The 24,868-nt window shown below is 35.4% G+C and overlaps 1 protein-coding gene and 1 non-coding gene across 2 annotated transcripts; one reads left to right on the top strand and one right to left on the bottom strand.

Moving 5' to 3' along the window:
- Positions 1-2,952: 2,952 nt before the first annotated feature.
- Positions 2,953-6,710, bottom strand: LOC135152207 (uncharacterized). The gene is made up of 5 exons (XM_064092045.1): positions 6,348-6,710; positions 5,631-6,026; positions 5,338-5,539; positions 4,748-5,202; positions 2,953-2,997 (listed from the first exon to the last, which is right to left on the bottom strand). Exons 1-5 carry the CDS (start codon positions 6,708-6,710, stop codon positions 2,953-2,955), a joined length of 1,461 nt encoding a protein of 486 aa, XP_063948115.1.
- LOC135152517 (small nucleolar RNA R71) lies at positions 6,709-6,815 on the top strand. The gene has a single exon (XR_010291692.1). It is a non-coding gene; the product is annotated as a small nucleolar RNA R71 (small nucleolar RNA).
- Positions 6,816-24,868: the final 18,053 nt, after the last annotated feature.

Below are 24,868 nucleotides of genomic sequence, written 5' to 3'. Positions count from 1 at the left end.
TTGTTTTCCCTAACTTCCTCTGAGCCTTCATTGATAATCTCTAATGTATCCCAGATTTGCTTGGCGTTCGTACAATTTACAACAGCATTGTACATCACTGGATTTAGAGATTCAACCAAGATTAGTTGAAGAGCATCATCTAAGTTCATCTGATCACTCTCTTCATCGGTGTACTCAGAAAGTTCTTTCGGAATGACCTGATGAGGTATCAACACACCATCCTCTTCGTGTGCTAATATGACCTTCATCGGAGTAGTAACACCCTTGTCTAAAATCCCAATGTATTTTCTGTTCGCGGTGCGGAGGAATAGGAACATGTGCCTCTTCCATAGGCCAAAGTGTTCCTGGCTGAACGGTGGGATTTTGATGCTACTGATCTTTTGTGTACTCATATTTAAGGATTTGAAGTGAATAGTGTTTGGATGAGATTTGGATTTTTGAAAGAAAAATATTTTAAATCAGAATTAATTTTTGGAATAAAATTAATTCGAATAAAAAATATTTGGACGTTACAGAGTGTGTATAGGATCTGATACGGAAAAATGGTATCAACCTCGCTCTGATGCCAATTGTTAGGTCCGGAAACGATTGTAGAAGGGGGGGTTGAATACAATCGTCACAAAATAATCGCGGCGGAATAATCTGATTTGAATTAAACTGGTTAATCAGATTTTAATTAATTAATATAACAATGTTTTAAGTCGTTATATAATTAATAAGGTTCGTTTTAATGTCCACTAAAGTTCGTAGAATGAATTCGACAGGATGTATTCTAACTTAGTGATTAAAACAATCGAGTGATCAAAGCACAGAAAACTGTGGATATAACAATTGCAAGTTACAAACAACTTGAAAGCTTTTACAATGCAATGAACACTTGAAAATGAAGAAGTGAAGCCATATTTATAGGCAAGCACTTTGAACTAGGTATGACATTGAAAGGAATGACTTTTAAGCTTAGGAATGACATTACAAAGGAAGATATGACATTGTTACACAAAGCCATGCCCTAAAACAAGAAAGGAATGACATAATTAAGCAATGTCATACTGCATAGGCACGGTATGACATTTTAAACTTGGTCACTAAGTCATTCGGTATGACTTACACCACCAAAGCCATGTAGAAGATTTCGGTATGACATTTATATGTCATAATAACGCAAGTCATACACACAACTGAGAATGCCTGATCCACAGACACGGTATGACATTCTAATGTCATACCAGATGAAGTCAGATGCATGCAAACGGTATGACTTCTAATAAGAAAGTCATACCGAATGAAATATACATACAAACAACATCAGAATGACATTTTAACACATTCCAGGGAAAGTCTTACACAGGGGCACGGTATGACATTATTTAATAATGTCATACCGAGCTAAATGAAGCATTAAATCAGCTTTTTAATATATATAAATATTAGATAATTACCCACTTAATTATATTAATTATATAAATTCATAAATTAAATTAATTCGAAGGTGAATTAATTTAATAAATAAATTATACAATCAATTTAATTATTTTGAATAGTGAGATAATTAAATAAATACTTATAATATTGTATATCTTCATCAGCAGAGACTTCCGGCTAGATTAAACTTTGTAGATCTTTGTCTTGATTGAACGGCCACTTGTAGTTGATGCAGAATACTTAATTAGAGTAGCTGACACACAAATGTACTGTCTGGTTCATCTGTATCTAGCTGAATTAAATATTCTTTATCAAATAAACATTTGAGATGTGGCTTGTTCGTCGATTCTTTGTCTTCGTAGTTCTTCTTCATTAGTAACAATAGTATGGAATCTTCTGAATAAATAAAGTATTAAAACTTTATACCTTCTGGACTTCTGGACGTGCTACAAAAGATTATTTGTACACTGAGGCTTGAACATATTAATGAACTTCTTCCAGTGGTGTGCAGCAGCATCCTGAAATTCTTCAGACATATAATTTCAATAAATCACTTGACGTTCTTCGTACGGATTCCTTCAACAGTACTTGCTATTTACCTTGCTTTCTTATCAGAGTTGAGTTGGTACCTCTTTAATTACAAATAGGCTGAACATATGCCTTTCAATAACACGAGACTGATACACGCTAAATGTCGTTATATGTGCACCGTACTGTTTCACATCCACAATTAAGATAGAAGGTAAACAGACACCAATTGTGCTTAGACCCTATATGTCTATAAGATTTGAAAACATAACGGTTGAAGAACAAGTTATCTATCAAGATTACCTAGGGCGATGCGAGATGGTTAAAATCACACTACTAATAATGTATATCGAATACATAATCCTATGTTCGCATGGCAAGTTCTAAATCAATATATCCACTGTCGCTTCAATAAAGATTAACACACAACTTAGATGTTAGCTACGCATCTAAGAAGAATAATCACAACCAATACGAAGAAATCAAACATTCATCACACAAATAATTAAGGCAAATTAACTACTGAAATCCATATATAAATCCGCTAGAATCCCACGATAATCAAACTTCTCATCGTCATGGGAATAAGAGTAAACATGGTACTGAATAGTCTAAACAATATCAAAAGAGTAAAACAAGAGTTTCGAAACAAATCTGAACGAGCATCCAAAGTATCGCCTAATTGGAAGAAGATAAAAGAAAAACTATGAATCTAGATCTTCTCTGTAGCCGTCACGTGCTCCTTGGAATGTTTCTAGGTTATATTTTTGGTTCCCCAAGCCATTCTTCAAGTTCCCCAGCAAACAGGCCTTCAAACGGATCAAAAACGAGCGAAACAGGCCTTTTTCCCGTCCAGAGTGGGGCGGCCGAGCCAAAAGTGGGGCGGCCACGCCACCACCCTGATGAAATGGCGCGGGCGCGCTACTTTCACAGCCCCGCGCTGCCGGCGCTTCCTTGTCCATAACTTTTGACTCGCACATCCGATTGCTTCGCCGTTTTTATTCACTTAAAGCTATGAATCTCCTCTTCGTTCTCCTTCCAAGAAACCTACACAGCACAACACTAAAACATATAAAAAACATCAAAAGCTTGAGGCCATTTCATCAATTTTAGTCAAAACGAAAGCTTCCAAGTGGATATGAAATCCACTTATCACACCCCCAAACTTAAACTGATGCTTGTCCTCAAGCATAGACACACACACACACACAAATACTACTAATGCAATGCATGAATGCAACTAAATGCCTACATCTAATCGAATCATGAAGTGTAATCCTTGTTAACTTATAATCCTCAGAATATGCAACATTCTCAGCATTCATCTCTTTCACATATTAGCCGTGTTCTCTTCCACGACAAGTGCGAAGTGTCTCGTGTGTGCTAGCATGCTCTCTAGTGAAACAAAATACAGACTATCAAACTTCAACAGAGTCCTCACTATGAGCTGTTAATCAGAATCAGGTTTAAACACTTGTTTACTAAAGAGTCAACTACAATTTAGGGTCACTAAAGAATTCCTATGCCTCTCCTATTTTTTCTATTTTTTTTTCTTTTTTTCTTGCTAAGTCTAAGGTTGGGACGCTTCTCAGTGTAAGTGAGTCACGACCGCCATTCGACTTCGCTTATTCCTTTTTTTTAATCAAGTAATTCTCCAATAATCAAGGATTGTGAAAAGTCACCAAGAATTTGCTTATACTAATACATTTGCACTTAAGACCAGCACAAGTACACAGATCGTCCCTTTCACATGACATTGCATTCTACCCATTGATCTCAAACGAGTACCTGACAATTTTTAATCTTTTTTTTTCTTTTCATCTTTTTTTTAGAAAGGCATATTCATCCCTTAACTCACCCAAACTTAAGATTTACCAACTCTAAGTTCAAAAAGGGGATAATCCTCATTCTACGCCCGACTCAACGCGAGGACTCAAGAAATAAGTTACTCTAAGTCTTATCTCAGAGCATAAGTGTAATTACAATTTTCACACAAGCAGTTTCCAAGTAACAAGGCATCACATATGATAAAGACTACTAGCCAAGAAATTATGCACATAAACTCATCATAGGAAATCAACTTGGAACACAACTTCAAGATTCATGCAAATGCACTATATGAAACTACTAACACATATTAAACAGAAGCATATATATATATATATATATATATATATATATATATATATATATATATATATATATATATATATATATATATTAAAAAAACACGTACTAATATGCAAACTATATGAGATAATAATCCCTCCTTCCCATTTTAATAGTCCACTTTGTTAAGAAAAAATTTCCCATATTATTTGTCCATATTCTTTGTCAAATACAAATATATAAAAGTTTCAATGTTAACATTTATTATCCCATACAATTTTGATGATTTACAATGTAAATTATGTTGACTTTCAACAAAAATGAATGAAAACTTAGTAGTATTTTTGTATAATCCATGCATGACAATGGTAACAACATATCACATTTAATATTTCTTAATATGTGTGATTTGTAGAAAGTGGACAATTAAAATGGGAAGGAGGTAGTACTAACTATATGCAACATGCAACTTATATGAAGACACACAACTACTAATCCTTAGATTACCACCCCCAAACTTAAAATATTCAATGTCTTCATTGAAGGTGATAATAAGGATAAAGAGCATACCTAGAAGTCGGGAGGATCACCCTCCTCGGGTGGAGGATCAGGTGGCGAATACCATGCCATCTCCAAACACTGGCCAATCAACCTCAACACCAATGGCTCGAAAAGCCCTCCCAAGAGCCTGAGTCAAATCCTTTGCAAAACGGCGGTGAATGTCATGCATGTCATCTATGCGTCGTGACAACCTTCTAAACTGCACATCACTTAAGAGATCCGGAGGTAGTTTGAGTTCGAGTTCCGGAGCCTCTTCAATAGATGGATTACGATGCTCTTGAAAATTTTTAAGCTCCGCTACTCCCTCATCTTCGGAATCAGAATCCCATGTTAAGACTCTCTCCAAGGTACCTGGCCTTAGCTTTTGCCCCGTCTCAGAATTTTCAACAAATTCTAGTGGCTCCACCTTAAAGCATTCTTCTTCGTCGGTTGGAAATTTAATTGAGTTAAACACCTTAAAAGTGACACTCTGATCTTGAACTCTCTTTGTAAGCTCTCCTTTTTGCACATCGAGCAAAGTTTGGCCTGTAGCTAAGAACGGCCTTCCCAAGATAATGGGAATCTTTTTATCCTCCACGAACTCTAAAATGACAAAGTCAGCAGGGAAGATGAGCTTATCCACCTTAACCAAGACGTCTTCCACTATACCTCTCGGGTATGTGATGGACCGATCAGCCAGTTGTAAGTACATGTTTGTAGGTTTCGGCTCCGGCAGACCAAGTTTCTTGAAGACAGACAACGGCATCAGATTGATGCTAGCTCCCAAGTCACACAAGCACTTGTCGAAGGACAATTGCCCAGTAGTACACGGGATTGTGAAACTTCCTGGATCTTTCAGCTTTGGGGGCAATTTCTGCTGCAACACCGCACTGCACTCCTCGGTCAAAGCTACAGTCTCCAACTTCTCAAGCTTGAGTTTCTGAGAAAGAATACCTTTCATGAACTTAGCATAGATGCATCTGTTCTAGATCTTCCGCAAAAGGTATATTGATTTTTAACTTCTTGAAAACCTCTAGAAATTTTGTGAATTGTTTGTCGAGCTTCTGCTTCTGAAGTCTCTTCGAAAAAGGGGGAGGTGGATATACTTGCTTGTCCCCATTATTAGATTTACGACTAGACTTCTCGGCTGATTCCTTGCTTGCTTCCTCTTTGATTTCTTTCTTGTCAGCGTCAACAACAGTTTTTTCACTATCAGACTTAGATGAGAGCACGGGTGTTTCAACCCGTTGCTCACTCTCTTCCTTGTTATGCTCTGTTGCTGAATCTTTATCCTTCGTAACCTTTCTGGACCTCAAAGTGACTGCCTGTACCTGTTCCTTCACCTCTTTCTTACCCGGATTGGCCTCAGTATCACTACGAAGAATTCCTTGTGGTCTGTTAATCAACGTGTTAGCAATCTGCCCAATCTGGTTCTCCAAAGTTTTGATTGACACCTCTTGGCTTTTAATCATTAGTTTCATCTCTTCCCATTCAGATCTTTCGTTGGAAGACTGTCCAGCCACCCCATGATTTTGTTGCTGGAATCCGGATGGATGGAATTGCTGCTTCGGTGCAATTTGTTGATGAAAACCAGAAGGGTTGAAAGGTCTAGCTCCTTGCTGCTGAAATTGTTGTTGCGGTTGTGGCATGAAGTTCTGATTGTTGCTCCAGCTGAAATTCGGATGATTCCGATTATTCGGGTGATAAGTAGCCGGAGCTGGCTGCTGAGATCTCTGAAAATTGCTCACAAACTGAGCTGACTCGCTAGATATGGCACACTGATCAGTGGTATGAGTACCCGCACATAGCTCGCAAACCGAAGGTGGCTGCTGATTTCCCAGATTTGCCAAAGAATCCACCTTCATAGTAAGAGCCTTAAGCTGAGCAGCTATGACTGAAGTAGCATCAACATCCAGAATTCCTGCTACTTTGCCCTGAGGAAGACGCTGAGTAGGATTCTGATATTCATTCGCAGCCATCATCTCGATCAACTCATAAGCCTCATCATAGCTCATAGCCCATAGAGCTCCATCTGATGATGCATCAAGCATTGGCCTCGATTGAGGACCCAAGCCATTATAGAAGCAATTAATAACCATCCAATCAGGCATCCCATGATGTGGGCACTTTCGAAGCATCTCCTTGTAGCGTTCCCAAGCTTCACATAAAGTTTCACCAGATGGCTGAGAGAATTGAGTGATAGCATTCCTGATTGCAGCTGTTTTGGTCATAGGGAAGAACTTAGTAAGAAATTTCTGAGCCAGATCCTCTCATGTCGTAATAGATCCTGCAGGAAGAGAATGCAACCGTCCCTTAGCTTTATCCCTTAGAGAAAATAGGAACAACCTCAATTTGATGGCATCGTCAGTAACACCATTGAACTTGAAAGTGTCTCAAATCTCAATGAAATCCCGAATATGCATATTAGGATCCTCTGTCGGAGAACCCCCAAACTGAACTGAGTTCTGAACCATCCGAATAGTGATCGGTTTGATTCCGAAAGTATTGGCCGCGATTGCTGGCCTAACAATGCTCGACTAAATGTCATTGATTTTAGGCTCAGAGAAAGCCTTAAGAGCCTTAGTATCATTCGCCACTGGTGGTTGGTCACCCATTGTAGTACTCACATCGTTTCTGCTTTTGCCAATGCTTCTTTACGGGCCTGAGAACGTGTTCGCATACACATCACTCAACTACCTGAAACACACACAAACGAAAAAAAAGTGAGAAAATAATCCAAGTCACTTAACTTTAACGACCAATGATGACAAGCACATAAACTAAAATATAACACCGAGTCCCCGGCAGCGGCGCCAAAAACTTGTTCGCACAAAATCACGCAAGCGTACGTGGTCATAAGTAGTATAGAATCAAATTCAGTTCGTTCCCACAGAGACTGGTGTATTCAGAAATATGCACTTATGCACCAATGTATGGCTATTATTCAATGCTCGGACAAATAACAATTTGGTTGGTTTTATCTAAATTAACTAAATCAAGTCGAATTATAACTAAGAGAATTAAAATCGAATTACTAATGAGAATAAAACATGGGATTCTAACTTCATTATATACTTCATTCAGAGTTATGCCTTATTGATATGTGATGGTTAATAACTAATCAGATAACACGAGACTTATACACGCTAACTGTCGTTATACGTGCACCGTACTGTTTCACATCCACAATTAAGATAGAAGGTAAACATACACCAATTATGCTTAGACCCTATATGTCTATAAGATTTGAAAACATAACGGTTGAAGAACAAGTTATCTATCAAGATTACATAGGGCGATGCGAGATGGTTAAAATCACACCACTAATCATGTATACCGAATACATAATCCTCTGTTCGCATGGCAAGTTCTAAATCAATATATCTATTGTCGCTTCAATAAAGATTAATACACAATTTAGATGTTAGCTACACATCCAAGAAGAATAAGCACAACCAATACGAAGAAATTAAACATTCATCACACAAATAATTAAGGCAAATCCACTACTGAAATCCATATATAAATCCGCTAGAATCCCACGATAATGATTAGCTCATAATCGAACTTCTCATTATCATGGGAATAAGAGTAAACATGGTACTGAATAGTCTAAACAATATCAAAAGAGTAAAACAAGAGTTTCAAAACAAATCCGAATGAGCATCCAAAGTATCGCCTAATTGGAAGAAGACAAAAGAAAAACTATGAATCTAGATCTTCTCTGTAGCCGTCACTTGCTCCTTGGAATGTTTCTAGGTTATATTTTAGGTTCCTTAAGCCTTTCTTTAAGTTCCCCAGCAAACGGGCCTTCAAACGGATCAAAAACGAGCGAAACAGGCCTTTTTTCCCGTCCAGAGTGGGGCGGCCACGCAAAAAGTGGGGCGGCCGCACCACCACCCTGATGAAATGGCGCGGGCGCGCCACTTTCGCAGCCCCGCGCTGCCGGCGCTTCTTTTTCCATAACTTTTGACTCGCACATCCGATTGCTTCGCCGTTTTTTTTCACTTAAAGCTATGAATCTCCTCTTCATACTCCTTCCAAGAAACCTACACAACACAATACTAAAACATATCAAAAACATCAAAAGCTTGAGGCCATTTCATCAATTTAAGTCAAAACGAAAGCTTCCAAGTGTATATGATATCCACTTATCAGTAAAACACTGGGAACTTCGAGAGCTCTAGTTGTTGAATCACCTACACCTGAAGAAAATAAAGATGTTGTTGTTCCTTCTAAAACCACTCAGAAATTTGTTTACCCGAGATGGGTCAGACTGCTTCTTCCAGTGGTGAGTGATGTCTTTAGACGATGCAGAACGTATAAGTTCTGCAATTGATTTTCATGTCCTGTAAGTGTTCTGCAATTGATTTGCATGTCCTTTAAGTGATTGATGGATGATGGTAAATTGTGTCCCAAGTACGTTTTGGTTGAATTGGTGTCCTGCAACTGATTTATATTTGATGGGTCGTCATATACTCTTTATAATTGAGTAATGCACTTGATATTTATTTGCAGGACAACGAAAGCATGTTCATTTTTTTTTGTGGCTATATGAATCGATATTGCTATTTGTGAGAAAGTGATGTCTGTAGCCTACATATTCAGTCTGCACTATCATGATATCAGATAGTTGTATAGAGGATAATTAGTTATGGTTACCCAAAGGAAAATTCCAAGTAGACGCATCGAGATCCCACATCTGATATCATTGGTGGCTTATAACTTGAAAAGTGCAGTAAATATCTATATTTATTCAAAATAGCATCGCTTTTTGTAGGGACTTTTATGCCTCTTGAGAAAACGACGACAATGGGTAAATTGCCTGCAAAATAAAAAAGTAAATACAAGTTCGAAACATATACAATATATTACATCACCAAGCACTGTTTAACATCAGACTTATTTATAGATGAAGATCGATCAATGAAGAAAATCCCAAAACAAGAGAGATGGAAATGAAAAGACACAAATCGAGTCATGTCCAGAACTCCAACCCTCCTGCTTCCATAATATATGAAATAAAAGGAAAGGGATGAACACCGGTGCCTAAGTTCTCCAAGATATCTAGCTAAGAACAATAAGAAAAAATGCAGGATATTTTTTCTTCCCATACTCCTTGAAACGCTCGAGCAGTTTCAACTGCTGCGTGAACAGAGCCTACTCAAAAAAACGCGGCTCTCTGTGTAAATTATAAAACAAAATATACTTTTTAAAAATTAAATCAAATATTCTATTAGCCATTGGATCTAAATAAAAATGGAGGGCCTGTATTTGAACTCCAAGACTCCAAAAAATTATAGGATTCCATATATATATATATATATATATATATATATATATATATATATATATATATATATATATATACAGAGAGAGAGAGAGAGAGAAAAGTTCTATGGAGACTGATTTTTGTGGAGGCTTTAGAGACTTAATCACAGCCACTCAATTCTTATCCATCCAAGGGTTGCAGATATTTGTCCCGCACATTCGTTTTCTCTCCCTATTTTGTCCTGCACTTCTAAATCGGTGAACAACAAGTAGAACTTCTAAATCCTATATAACATAAAATAAAATTTTCATAATATTATTGCTCAATCACCGAAATCCTAACAAATAAAAATAATAATAGCATACAAAACAAAGATGTAGTTGGGCATTGTTATGATTGGCACGTACTGAACTCATTGTCATTGTCCTGCAATGAATTTAATTTGTTGCAAGAAACACTTAGATATATCACAAATATGCGAGACAAATTATTAATATTACATTACTAAAAATGCAGGACAAGATAGTATAAATTATAAAGATAGTTTTGAATTAAAACTAAAACAAAAAATGCAGGACAAGAATATTAATAATACATTACCAGAAATGAAGGATAAGAATAATGTAAATTATTAATATTACATGACAAAGAAAATTTATTCATGTCCATTAATTGCCAAATTATTTTAACGGTAGATCTTGTAGTCTCTAAGGACTCCAAAGTTTTTGGTCTTTGTAAGACAAAAAACATTGGAGTCCTTAGAGACTACATGATCTACCGTTAAAATAATTTGGCAATTAATGGACATGATTAAATATTCTTTGTCCTGCATTTCTAGTAATGTGATATTAATAATTTACACTATTCTGGTCCTGCTTGTCTGGTAATGTATTATTAATATTCTTGTCCTGCATTTCTTGTTTTAGTTTTAATTCAAAACTATCTTTATAATTTACACTATTCTTGTCTTGCATTTTTAGTGATGTAATATTAATAATTTGTCTCGCATATTTGTGATATATCTAAGTGTTATTTTGTCTTGCAACAAATTCAATTCGTTGCGGAACAATGATAATGAGTTCATTTCCAATCATAGCAATGTCCAACTACATCTTTGTTTTGTATGCAATTATTATTTTTATTTGTTAAGATTTCGGTGATTGAACACCAATATTATGGAATTATTATTTTATGTTATGCGGGATTTAGAAGTACTGCTTGTTGTTCACCGAATTAGAAGTGCATGACATGATTGGGAGAGAAAACGAATGTGCAGGACAAATAACATGAGCCCTTGGATGTGTAAGAAATGAATGCCTGTGATTAAGTCTCTCCATCCTCCACAAAATTCAGTCTCCATAGAATTTCTCTCACTCTCTCTCTCTCTCTCTCTATATATATATATATATATATATATATATATATATATATATATAAGGTGGGGTAAATGTAGAAGTGAATTGTATGGCTAAGATCGAAAGTGGGGTATATATATATATATATATACAGGGTATGGTTCAATGGGGAACTCTCCTATTTTAGTAACCTGGTAACTTTCGATCTTAGCCATACAATTCAATTCTACATCTACCCCACTTCTATGTAACTGCTACATGTGCCCAGTAACTTTGAGTAACTGCATGCCATATACTGTAATCCTTACACGTTGATTAATTATTCTGTTTTGTATTCCATATTTTTTAATACTTTTATTTTGCTATAAATTTTTTGATTTATATTTTAATTTTTTTTGAGTGCTTTAAATCATAATATTAATATTAAATACATCAACTAAACATATTGAACATACTTAAAGGTCAAAAATAAAAAAAATCATTTTTTATATTAAAATATAAAAAATGTTATAAATCAAAGAACAAATAACAAACAATGAAATATGACAAATAAAATACAGAACATGCGAGAAAATTAAAATAAAAAATTACACAAATAAAAAAAAATCATATTATATATAGCAAACAAAATACAGATGCGCTGAGTAAACTACAAAGTATAAATAAATACAAGACATTGTATTTTTTGTTCTTCAGTTTTCAATGTTACGTATTCTATGTACTATATTATTTATAAATATATTTTATTTACCCTAATATGTGGAGTAGATTTGAGTATATTTTATTTGATAAAGGACTACAAAGTATAAATAAATACAGGACATTGTATTTTTTGTTCTTTAATTTTCAATGTTATGTATTGTACTGTATTATTTATAAATATATTTTATTTATCCTAATATGTGGAGTAGATTTGAGTATATTTTATTTGATACAGGACTAATGATGTTGTTTACAGTAATTAGGTTTCAAGACAAGTACGTGTCCTCTTTTTTCTTAATGTCCTGTATCTTTAACAATTAGTTTTTAGAAGAGTTTTTGTTGGTTACTCAAGGAGAAGGCCCTTTATATATATATATATATATATATATATATATATATATATATATATATATATGTGTGTGTGTGTGTGTGTGTGTGTGTGTGTGTGTGTGTGTGTGTGTGTGTGTGTGTGTGTCTATATATATATCCGAGTATGTACATGAGATATGTACACATGTAGTAATTATCCTCAAACTAGGAGTATTTATCCCTTAATTCGTGGATAAAGGATAGCTATAACACTCCCGATCCATCTCCAATTCATCCTCCTATAATTAAGGAAGAAAAGCCCTGGCATAACTCTGCTAGGCTTCTGCCCAGGCGGGTGCAGCCCTGCCAGTTGTATCCTCTAGCTGCAGCCTTACAGTTGCACCCTGGGGTGCACGTAGTGGTAACCCCTAGTAGGGACAGCCCCTAGAACATCTCCCAATGAAGTTCCATCCTGATGAAAGCCTCCTTTATGTCTTCGATGAAAGCCTCCTTTATGTCTTCGATGCAAGCGTACAAGCCTCCTTATGGGACCCCAGGGGTTCACCCAGCCAAGGCAAAACCCAATATCCTTTACTAAACGGCTCCCTCACAAAACTAACCAGTTTGAACGTAAAGTTTTCAAAACTAACCAGCCTACGTTCAACTTTTCAAAACTAACCAGCCTAATTCATTTAAACTCGGGCAACCCGAGTTGGTTTTGTTTGGCAGTACGGGTCGCCCCTGGCAAAGGCGACCTCCATTGTTACCATTCTTAGAGTACATGTCGCCCTATACACGGGCGACCCGTACTGTTATTTTATTTTTTTGAAATTTTAATATAATTGTATTAAATGTTTTATATTAATAAAATATTATTTTGGTTTGTTAATTTATTTAAATGCATAATATTTAATCTGTACTATTTATTTTTTGTATTATTATTTACTGTGGAATCATGTGAAAGTTTGTATTATTATCTACTGTTCGGTATGTTTTACTTGAAAATTTGATGTGAAATAAAGTTTTAGAGCCACGCCACACCACACCTCTGTGCAAAAGATTTCTGAGCAGATATTAAATGACGATTTAGGATTAACATTAAATAAACAACTTAATGGATAGAGAAATAACTTAGAAATTACACATCAGGCTGAGCATTGTACAATGTACATTTTCTGCTGCGTCTGGTGTGGCCCTCTTGCTTGCATCGACCACATTTGGAGCCTGTACGGGAACTGTCCATCTCCATTCGTATTCTCACGGACTAGCCCCTTTGTCCTCGGTTTTTCCTTCTCTTTCTCAATGCCTCGTTGGGTACCACAGTTCCAAACATTCTCCATTCCACTGGTAAGTCAATATCCCAATAACCAGTTGCTGGTAATGGATATATCATTGGCTCCCACAATTTGAACAAAGTGGAGTTGTAGTGGAATGGGCCAATCCATTGCTTCCAATTTATGGCATTATGGTTGCAACCAGCAATCAAATGTGAACACGGCAGGCGGTGGCATGCCCATTTTCCCCAAGTACATGTACCATTAGTTATGTAAACCACCTGTGTGTTCCCTCCCTTATTCACCCCTTTCACCCTGTACCTTTGTGTCTTAACGGAGAACAAGCCGGTTCCTCGGTTAAATGTTTCCACCCGGTGCCCGTTCGCCTTGGCTGAAATCTTCTCCAACTTATTTCTCGTCCGAGACAAAGTTCGTGACCTTCGCTCATGCTCTCCTGCACTGCGTTCCTCTCCTTGTTGACCGTCCTAACAGTTTTATAAAACAAGAATTGAAGCATCGCGGTCACCGGTAGAAAGCGAGCCACACGCACGTTGCCATTAAAGCTCTCCGTGATGTTTGTGGTGGACTGGTCATAACGGGCGTGGCCTGTGTCATGAGAAATTGTCTAGAGGGCAGGATTTATCGCCCTCAGCCACCTAAAGGCTTCTTCAGAAATCTCCCCAATCTTTTTCATGCAGGCCTCATGTTTTCTGATCTGTGACGTATTGCCAGCGAGCCACATATACATCTTAAGCTCCATTCCTGGGTCTTAGAGAAGTTGCTCCTAACACGATGGAGGCAGAATCTGTGAACGCCGAGAGGCGGGGTGAAACCATTGCTACTGTCATTCATTGCAGCAAGGATCCCCATGGCACGGTCAGAAATAATGCAAACGCCACGTCTATCTCGGCATACATGCTTCCGTAAAAGACGTAGAAACCATGACCAGTTCTCCGTGGTCTCCTCATCAACCAAGGCAAAGCAGATGGGATATTGATGGTTGTTAGAGTCTACTCCCACCGCTACCAGCAATTTCCCATTATACTTTCCCTTAAGGAATGTACCATCAATGGAAATAACTGGCCGTGCATACTGCCAACCATCAATCATTGCTTTCAAGCACCAAAATGCCCGAACAAATGTTGATGTACCCCTGTCGGTGTGATGTGGAACCACGTTAACCACAACCACGCTTCCTGGATTTGTACTGGCCATGATGTTAAGGAACCGAGGGAGCTCGTTATAGGTTGTACGCCAGTTACCATAAGTGCTCTCCATGCCGGCCATCTTCCCCCTCCATGCTTTCATGTAACTGATCAAATGTTGGTATTCATCATTAACCATTGTTATGACGTTGCTCACCTTCAACTGAGGGGTTTGGGCCACCTGTCCAAACAAAAAAGTACTAACATTAACATGCGAATACAAAATTAAAATAGTTAAGCGTATAATGATATAAGAGGTTGTACGACTTACGTAGGGAGCAACCAAACATCCAATTATTTTTGCGGAAATCTTGCGGTGGTCCTGCGTCGACCTATCTAGGAGGCATGTGTGCTGCTCTGGACAATTTGTTATTTGAAAAATCCCGTGGGTCTTCTTTTTCGACACCCTTAGCTTTCAATTGCAGTCCCGAACCACACACTTTACTTTGTAGACGGACGTGATGCTTTTCTCCATGAGGAAGTTCCGATCTGTTTTTATATGTGCCTCTTTGACAGCAGAAATAAGTATTTGTTTGCTAGCAAATAGAGCTCCCTCGTTTAAATCATCAGCGGCCGGATCAAAAGCGAGTGACATAAGTGGGTCCCTATTTGAAACTATAACAGGCTCGTAATCTTGGCTTGCAAACCAGAGAGCTCTAGGCTCATGCATAGTCATTGCCTGTGTTTGCATACTCGTGTTGCCTTCTAGGGCTTCGTAAGAATCAGCCTCCGAAAAATCTTCTGATTCCGCAGCCTCCTCCTGTGACAGGTTCCAATCCGAATCATCATTGCTGCTTATGGCTCTTTCCGAGCCATACTCTTCATCTTCGTCTTCGTACTCAAGTGCAAGAGTAACAACTGCACCTTTGTTCAGCATTTCACGAGGTGGTGATGGCTGTCTTCCACTAAAATCGTCCTCGTCTACAACCTCTTCAACAACAAAACGACCTGTATTACTAGAGCCGTCACCAGCCCCGTAGTTGTAGCTACCCTCGAAGAAGCTGCTTGACCACCCTTGCATGCTCCCGTAGTCGCTTTGGCCATAGTTCCCCCCATAATCCCCTCCAAAACTCCCACCATAGTTTCCAACATAATTTGCGAACTCACCTCCTGCAGCGGTTTGTCCGGATTGTTGGGTAAATGGCCCTCCGTAGTGTTGGCTCAGCTGAGAAATATTTTCAGCCTCAATAAACAATGATATGTCTCCCCCCAAGTGAAATCTCGCGGGGATACTTAACATCCTACTAACATTATCGTCCGATTTAATAGACTTAACAAAAAACCCAGTAATGAGGTTAGCAACCCCGATCCGCGAATATTTGACACTAAGCTTGACATCCCAATGATGCCTACTGATATGCATCAACTGGAACACAATATCTCGTAATTCTTCATACGAGGTGCCCAATTTCACAAACATCATTTTTTTCGGATCTAGGGAGTAGAGAATATCATTATCTAGTTTGATGATTTCACCACCCCAAAAGAAATTAACGTTTACGTATCCGTCCATCTTTGATTTTGAAGTGTGTTTTTTTTTGATGGTTTTGGTGTTCTGCTAGGATTTTCTCACAAGGCAGATTGATAATATGAGGGAGAGTTTGATGTGTGTGTTTTTTTGATGGTTTTGGTTTTGTTGCACAATGAAGAACATATACTTCAGCTTATAAGGACACAATTCTAAAGAAAACACTGTGCTTGAATAGTGGATGCAATTGCTTTCTCCACTTAATTGATTTGCAGAATCGTCCTCTCAGCAAAAAAGTGAATCTTTCAGTAGTAAAAACAGGCTTGAATAGTGGATATAATTGCTTTCTCCACTTAATTGATTTGCAGAATCGTCCTCTCAGCAAAAAAGTGAATCTTTCAGCAGTAAAAACAGGCTTGAATAGTCGATGCAATTGCTTTCTCCACTTAATGGATTTGCAGAAAATTGTCCTGTCTTGCAAAAAAGTGAATCTTTGAGCAGTAAAAACAGCCTGGCTGATTGAATTCTTGAATGATTTGAATGAAACTTGCAGGTTTGTCCAGTGTTAAATCAATGCTTTGTACAAAAAAACTAAAAAAGCTACTGCAGTGCAGGGCTTGGATGTGACCATACAATTTAAATTATTTGCACACCCTTCAAAAAATAATTCTCTGCATCACATTTCAATAATTACTTTAAAAAATATTTATATAAAATATAAAATATACATTAAATTTATAATAATAAATTAAACATAAAATATACCAATTAATAAAAATAATTTTTTACAAATTAAAATAGTAAAAAACCCCGCCAACAGGGGTCGCCGGAGCCAGGGGCGACCCTAGCCCCTCACCACTACACAGCAGGGTCGCCCTTGGCAGGGGCGACCATCACTGCCAAAGAAAACCAACTTGGGTCGCCCGAGTTTAAATGAATTAGACTGGTTAGTTTTGAAAAGTTGAACGTAGGCTGGTTAGTTTTGAAAACTTTACGTTCAAGTTGGTTAGAAATGTAAGGGAGCCTTTACTAAACAGCCCAAACAAAGCCCAAATAGCATAATGGGCTATAAATTAAGTCCAGGGGTATTTTATGTCACAACAGCAGGCTTTTACTTTTAACCATGGTTAGGAGGACCCATGTCTTCAAATGTTCAGCAGTGTGTATGGTTGTTCAACTTCACATGGTTCCTTGTATAGGGGATTGATTGTGCAGGTAACAATGACTTAAAAATATATTCACTTTGCACCACCTGCCGCCTACACAGGGGAATGAGTGTGGAGGCGCCTGGTCGGTCCTTGTTGTAGTCAAATATAGCTCACAGCATCACTTGGCGCCTTAAGATGGGGTTGTTAAGTGTAGGGCTGAGCAAAAAACCGATTTCAAACCGAAATAGGGAAAAACCGGAGAAAACTGATCCGGAACTGAAACCAAAAAATTAAAAACCGATCTGATTTTAATGGTTGGATTCTGGTTATACCTTCCAACCAAACCGATAAAAACCGAACCGAACCGGTTATTTAAATTGTAATTAATTAATAAATATTATATATAATAAAATATATATTATGGACTATATTTAGTCTACTCTTCTTTAACCCTGCATTTTTTAAAATTGATTAGCCTGCACCTTGTAGAGAGCCTAAGCCAGTAAGTAGAGAATAAAAACACTGTTACATTGATTCAAGTTATGCAGTTTGTATGAACCTATCTGTTAAGGTCTATTAAACTTTCACCGCATATTTATTCATCTTTGTTCAAGAAAGGCTTTTAGGTCATATTGAACATTATTTATGTTTCAGAATACGTTCATTAAATATTATTTCTAGATTACGCGCTTCAATTTTTCTTCATATTATTATTTTTCTATGTTATAGTTGTCGATTTTGTCCTCTAACTTGATCAATTCTTCTTTTGATAAATACGACGAACATCTTCGTATAAGTTCACGTTTAGTGCGTTGGTCTGGTTCAGAAACGGCTAACCCTGATTCTAAACTTCATACTATCTTTGATAACCCATTTGATGAAATCACTCTGGGTTAAACATGCTTCAAATATTGATTACGAATAATCATTGAGATGACGCTGAAATCCACTAGCATTGACACTGAATCTATAGACTATTTTAATCATTGAATCACTTGAATTTATTGATCACTAAGGCCTAAACATTTTAATGAACTTCTTCTAGTGACGTATGAGTGCTTCAGATTTCTTGATTATCTGATCCCGTATCACCTGATACTCATTTTATAGATTCTCATATCAAACTTATTTATCGTTTCCAGTCTTAGTTATCGTGTTGATTTATCGCTAATACATATTATGTTACATTATGCTTTACATATTATAATTTATGAAGAGTTGTTTTTTTATATTTTTAAGAGAATTGCTGAAAGATCCAAAAGACATCCCAAAAATTTCTCAAAAAATGTTGTATCAAGTTGTTATTAGTAAATTAATTTCTTATAAATATAATAAATCCTGATTACACATTCATTTCACTGATTAAAACATAGAGTTTGACACTTTGCACCCCTTATGTTTAGGCATTTTTTTGATTTGGTCTCAAACGATATTTTTGGCAGTATGCACCTTAAAGTTTGAAAAGCGCTTCGCTTTGTACCCTTTTGACCACTCTCCGTTTAATTGACCGTTAAAGTTAACAGATGTGGGGTTTAAACTTTGCACCCCATACTTTGCACTTTGCACCCCACATCTGTAAAAAAAAAAATTCATGGGTATTTTTTTCATGAGTATTTTGTATCGGTTAATAGGAAAAAGGTGATAATTGAAGGACCTGTATGCAACTTTGCTAAAGTTATAGGATGACATTTGAAAAGAAAGAACAATAATATAATGCGACAGAAGAAGATACAAAATCTCCGCTTCACATTTCTAGCTTTGCATTCAACAACTCCATCCTATGGGATCCAGAGAGATGGGGTCGCCCTTCTTCAGTTCACATCACAGGGAGATATTTCACAAATTTCAATTCCCAGACTTATGTTTGAGTATGTATAGAGTAATATAACTATAAGTGTTTAAATGTAAAATGCTTAAACAAAGTATGAGAACGTAGATGTGAGGTTTCTCACATGATTAAGAATCTTATTTCTAAGCCAAGTTTGGAGTACACCATTGCATGGATAAAGATTATCCATTCTCAAACCCTGATGCATAGATAAATTATCTGTAATACCCACCTTAAGATTTTGACAAAGATGATCATAACGTGCAAATTATCATCAAAATCAGCTGTGAAGCTTGTTTAATGATGATAAGGCTCTTAAAGTTTACTGACCAAAACATGCATTATAACTCTCCACAAATCTTCCAGGGTTTTTTTCTAGTTAACTAATAAAGGCACCCGAACTATACTTGAGAATGCCTGATTGTACAAAATACTACAAACTCACACAAAATATATATAGGAGATTACAAAATACTACAAACTCACACAAAATATATATAGGAGATTACAAAATACTACAAACTCACACCAAGATTCTCTAATATGTATACTAATATAGAGATTCTTTACACTTTTGTTTGCTTTGAGAATCTCATCAATTAAGTTAAATTAAGGCAGCACTTTATCAAGGAAAAATTACACTTTTTTAGCATTGAAATTACTTGAAGACTACTATTGAAATTTGTGAAATATTTACCTATGATGTGTCTTGAACTGAAGAAGGGCGACCCCATCGCTCAAGATCCCATAGGATGGAGCTATTGAATGCAAAGTTAGAAATGTGAAGCCAAGATTTTGTATCTTCTTCTGTCGCATTATTATTGTTCTTACTTTTCTAATGTCATCCTATAACTTCAGCAGAGTTGCATACATGTCCTTCAATTGTCACCCTTTTCCTATTAGCCGATACAAAATACTCATGAAAAAAAAATACTCATGAAAAAAATTTAACAAATATGGGGTGCAAAGTGCAAAGTGTGGGTGCAAAGTGTAAACCCCATATCTGTTAACTTTAACGGTCAATTAAACATAGAGTGGTCAAAGAGGTGCAAAGCGAAGCCCTTTTCAAACTTTAGGGTGCATACTGCCTAAAAAAAAAGTTTGAGACCAAATCGAAAAAGCGCCTAAACATAAGGGGTGCTGTTAGGTCCTGAAACGATTGTAGAAGGGGGGGTTGAATACAATCGTCACTAAAAATAATCGCGGCGGAATAATCTGATTCGATTTAAACTTGTTAATCATATTTTAATTAATTAATATAACAATGTGTAAGTCGTAATATAATTAATATGGTTCATTTTAATGTCCACTAGTTCGTATAATAAATTCGATAGGAAGTATTCTAACTTAGCGGTTTAAAACAACTGAATGATCAAAGCACAGTAAAGTGTGGATTTAACGAATAGCAAGTTTAGCACAACTTGAAAGCTTTACAATACTTTGAACACTTTGAAATGAAGGAGGGGAAGCCATATTTATAGGCAAAACTCTTGAACTACAAAGACAATTGTGGCAAAGACAATACATAGCTTGCTAAGACAATTTGACACTTTGTCTTGCTGATTTAAGCCTTGTAAGACAATCTTAGAGATTGTCTTACAACTATTAAGACAATCAAATCCATGGGCAAGACAACTCTAGGATCGGTAAGACAATCTGGCATATTGTCTTGCTGAGTTACATTCGGCAAGACAATCTCAAGGATTGTCTTGCAAGCATATCATGGCAAGACAATTGTAGAAACGGTAACACAATCTCAAGGATTGTCTTCCCGTGTAATGGAAGAAGGGAAAGAGCACGGTAAGACAATCCTTTGGATTGTCTTACCTTGTTATTTCAACAAGACAATCCTTTGGATTGTCTTACCTTGTTATCTTAACAAGACAATCCAATTTCCCTTTAATTAAATAACCAATTAATATTCACTCAATTATATTAAATGCATAAATTCATAAATTAAATTAATTCGAGATAGAATTAATTTAATAAATAAATTACACATCCAACATAATTCTTTTGAGAAGTGAAATAATTAATTAGATAATCATTTATCCCTTTTATTCTTCAGCAGAGTCTTTAGTCTTCTTTACACAATTACGATCTTCGAATTGATTGAACGACCACCTTCTTTTGACGTAGAATATTTAACCTGATAAGCTGATACACAAATGTACTGTCTGGTTCATCTGTAACTAGCTGAATCAAATATTCCTTGTCAATTAAACAATTAGGTTGTGGCTTGTTCGTCGATTCTTCGTCTTCTGAGTTCTTCTTCATTTGTAGACACAATATGGAATCTTCTGAATAAATAAAGTATTTAAAATTTATACCTTCTGATCTTCTGGACGTGCTACAAAAGATTATTTGCACACTGAGGCTTGATCATATTAATGAACTTCTTCCAATGGTTTGCAGAAGCATCCTGAAATTCTTCTGACATAAAGTCTTCAATAAATCATTTGACGTTCTTCGTACGGATTCCGATTAACAGTACTTGCTATTTACTTGCTTTCTTATCAGAGTTGAGTTGATACCTCTTAAATACAAATATGCTTAACATATGCCTTTCAGGTGCAAAGTGCAAAGTGTCAGTTACTCTAAAACATATCACATTTGGAAAATTCTCATGATAGCCCTAACATTATTATAAGTTAAAAGAACTTCATTTATATGTTTTTGACTACTTTAATACTCCCTCCATCACACTCATTTCTATACAGTTTCCTTTTTGGAATGTCCCATCATTTCTATACATTCCAAAAATAATAGCTTTTAGTTGACTTTGGGCACGTAATTTAAGGTGCATTGACCGTATAGTTCTGAAATTTATTTTTTAAAATTTTCTTTTGTAAATGGAAATTTCATATTTAAATTTTTATTTAAAAAAATAAAATTTCAAATATAAGTAATGTAGCTATGCGGTCAATGGACTTTAAAGTACGTGCCCAAAGTCAACGAGCTCATCTAATTTGGGATGGAGGTAGTAATTACACCCACTACTTTCCTACGCTATCTCCGTTCTATAATAATAAAAACACTATTACACCAACTACTTTCTTCCACTATCTCCATTCTATAATAATAAAAGAAAAATGATATTTCCAGAGCAAGATTTTTGTTTCCAGAGCAAACTCAATTCTCTCTCCCCCTTGCATCCACATAAATCATATAATAAAAACACTATTACACCACTACTTTACTCTACTATCTCCATTTTATAATTTAAAAAAAACACTATTACATCCACTACTTTCCTCCACTGTCTCAAATCTATTACTATTAAAAATAAATAGATCCCACTATTTTACCTACTATTCATCTAACTTTACTCATTTTTTAAATTTTTTTCTTGGTATTCGTATCTCAACCAAATGTATACAAATAGTTAGGACGGAGGAAACATAAGTCATGCCTTCTTTATAAGTCATGGATCGTATCCATTTCTCATGGGCAACTTGCATGAACTAACTAACTCATTGATTAGCGAGTTAGTTAAAATTAATATAATTTTCAAATAGATTTTTAAAATATATTTTTAAATTTTGTAAAAATATTCATATTTCAAATGTTTATTAAAAAGGATAATTAAAATTTCATATGAATTTGTAATGTTGGCGAAAACCGTTATTTTTGTAGTTGCAACTGTTTCAACTAAGATTATATCATGTTTTTAGTTTATTTTTATTTTATTTATAAGTTTTAAAAATAATTATAAACTAACTTAAATAAAGATACATAAATTAATAAATATACTGTTTTTTTTTTTTGAGAATGTTAATAAATATACTGTTGATTATAAATTTTGGATATACTAGTTCAAAAATTATAAACTCGTGCATCGGTCCACAGCAATAAAGGGTCTTCCAGTTCAAAGCATCTGTAATTAAGTTGATTATAATAATAAAATATTATATAAAATTCATTAAATTTATAACCCATTTTACTTTGATGGTATTGACTATATTGATTAGAGAATGTTATAATTCAATTTTTTTTAAATAGATACATTGTTTTAATATAGTAATTGATGACGTGGTATATGATATAGCTATGTAATACTTCGACAAATATAGGCATCAATGCAAATGTGATATTTTAATGAAATTATCTATACATTTTATTTTTGATATGTCAACTCATTTTTTAGCTAAAGATTTTTCAAGATTGGAGTTATTTTTAGGAGATGTTTGCATGGGTTTAAACCTCCAGATTTAAGTGATTTACGACTTTAAGCTGAAAATGTAGTGGAATAAATTAAAAATCGACTTAAATTCCGAAAATAAACTAGAACCTGACTTTTAACTAGATTTTAGTTTGACGTACATTTTTCAGTAACTTAATTTTTTTTTATAAAAATTACCTATATGACATAATTTAGTAAATTACACATAAATTATTTTTAATTTTATTATTATATTTTTGGTAACTCATAAATCATTAACAAGTCAAAATTACTCGTACGTTTTGAAATTCTAAATAAGTCAAAATTACTTGTTTCGAAACTCCAAGTTTATCACTTTAATCGACTTAGAGCATCTTAAATGAATTCTTAAATTGAAATTTGAGAAGGGAGAAAGAAATTTTTTCTCTAAGAGACCTCTTGTTTTTCTCTCATCTCTCCTCAAAGTTAAAGTTAAGTGCCACTACAAAGCTCTTAACTTATTTTTTACAATAAAATATCCATTCCTTCCAATTAAATTTGAGTCTGTGTTATATACAAGTCCAAACAATAATAAAATAATAATTTAAGAGCAAGTATAAAGAACATTGTTCGAGTTGATACTCTTAAAGCAAGTCCAATAGGTGTGCTAAATCAAGTCTTAAATCCAAACATAGAGAATATGGGATAAAATTGCACTTCAACACTATGCTAGTGATGTGCTAAATCACTAGCACAAGCATCCTCTTCCCTATTTTTAGAATATGCTAGCCACTTCTAAACTATTTTTATCATTAAAATATTCATTTCCCTCTCTCCTCCACCTGCAAATAGATGGCAGTTGTTTAAATTTAATATTATTATAATAATAGGGAATGGATATAGGGAGTACTATTGGAGCTCATGTGCTAAATCACTAAGACATATTATTTTATAATATTTTTAGGGAACCTCTTAGCATAGTGTTGGACTTGCTCTTAAATTTGTATTAACTTACAAGGAGTCTAATATTTTATATTATACTCCCTCTATCCTATTTTAAGTATCCCATTTGCCAAAAAAATTATCCCAAAATATGTGTCATACTCTTTAATCGATGTAAACTTTATACCATTTCTATTATAGAATTAAATACAACCAACAAGTCCCTCATAAATATATTTAGAGGGATTATGAATGTATAGTGTGATTTGAAGTGAATAAAGGTCCAATACAGATGAATTAATAAGGTGCATAATTAATATGTATGAAAACTAAGCTATTTAATTAGTTGTGGAAGATAATGGTCAAAACCTTACATTAATTGTTTCCTAGAGCATCTCCAAGAGGCTCTTCAATTAGGCTCATAACTTGAAATTTGAGGAGGAAAAATGTTACTCGAAGAGACTCTTACTGGCTCTTTAAATCAGTAAGAGCCTCTTGTTTCTCTCCCTCTCTCCTCAAAGTTAAGAGCCACCATATAGCTCTTAACTTATTTTTTCAGAATAAAAAATTCCTTCCCTCCAATTTACTTCCTCTTAACCTTGTTATAGTAGAGCCCAATATGAAT

The sequence above is a fragment of the Daucus carota genome, chromosome 4 (genome assembly GCF_001625215.2).
Source record: "Daucus carota subsp. sativus chromosome 4, DH1 v3.0, whole genome shotgun sequence".
NCBI classification, from domain to species: Eukaryota; Viridiplantae; Streptophyta; class Magnoliopsida; order Apiales; family Apiaceae; genus Daucus; species Daucus carota.
The sequence above is the reverse complement of the archived record's forward strand: the minus strand, read 5'-3'. Positions and strand labels throughout refer to the sequence as shown.

What these genes read in the sequence shown, in the direction of transcription:
- LOC135152207 (XM_064092045.1), bottom strand. Translation starts at nt 6,710, where the DNA reads ATGCCTGATTGGATGGTTATTAATTGCTTCTATAATGGCTTGGGTCCT. An exon ending in CTAGCGAGTCAGCTCAGTTT is followed by an intron (nt 6,027 to 6,347) that starts GTGAGCAATTTT and finishes TTGGAGAACCAG; the next exon opens with ATTGGGCAGATTGCTAACAC. An exon ending in GTCTGTCTTCAAGAAACTTG is followed by an intron (nt 5,203 to 5,337) that starts GTCTGCCGGAGC and finishes TTGTCATTTTAG; the next exon opens with AGTTCGTGGAGGATAAAAAG.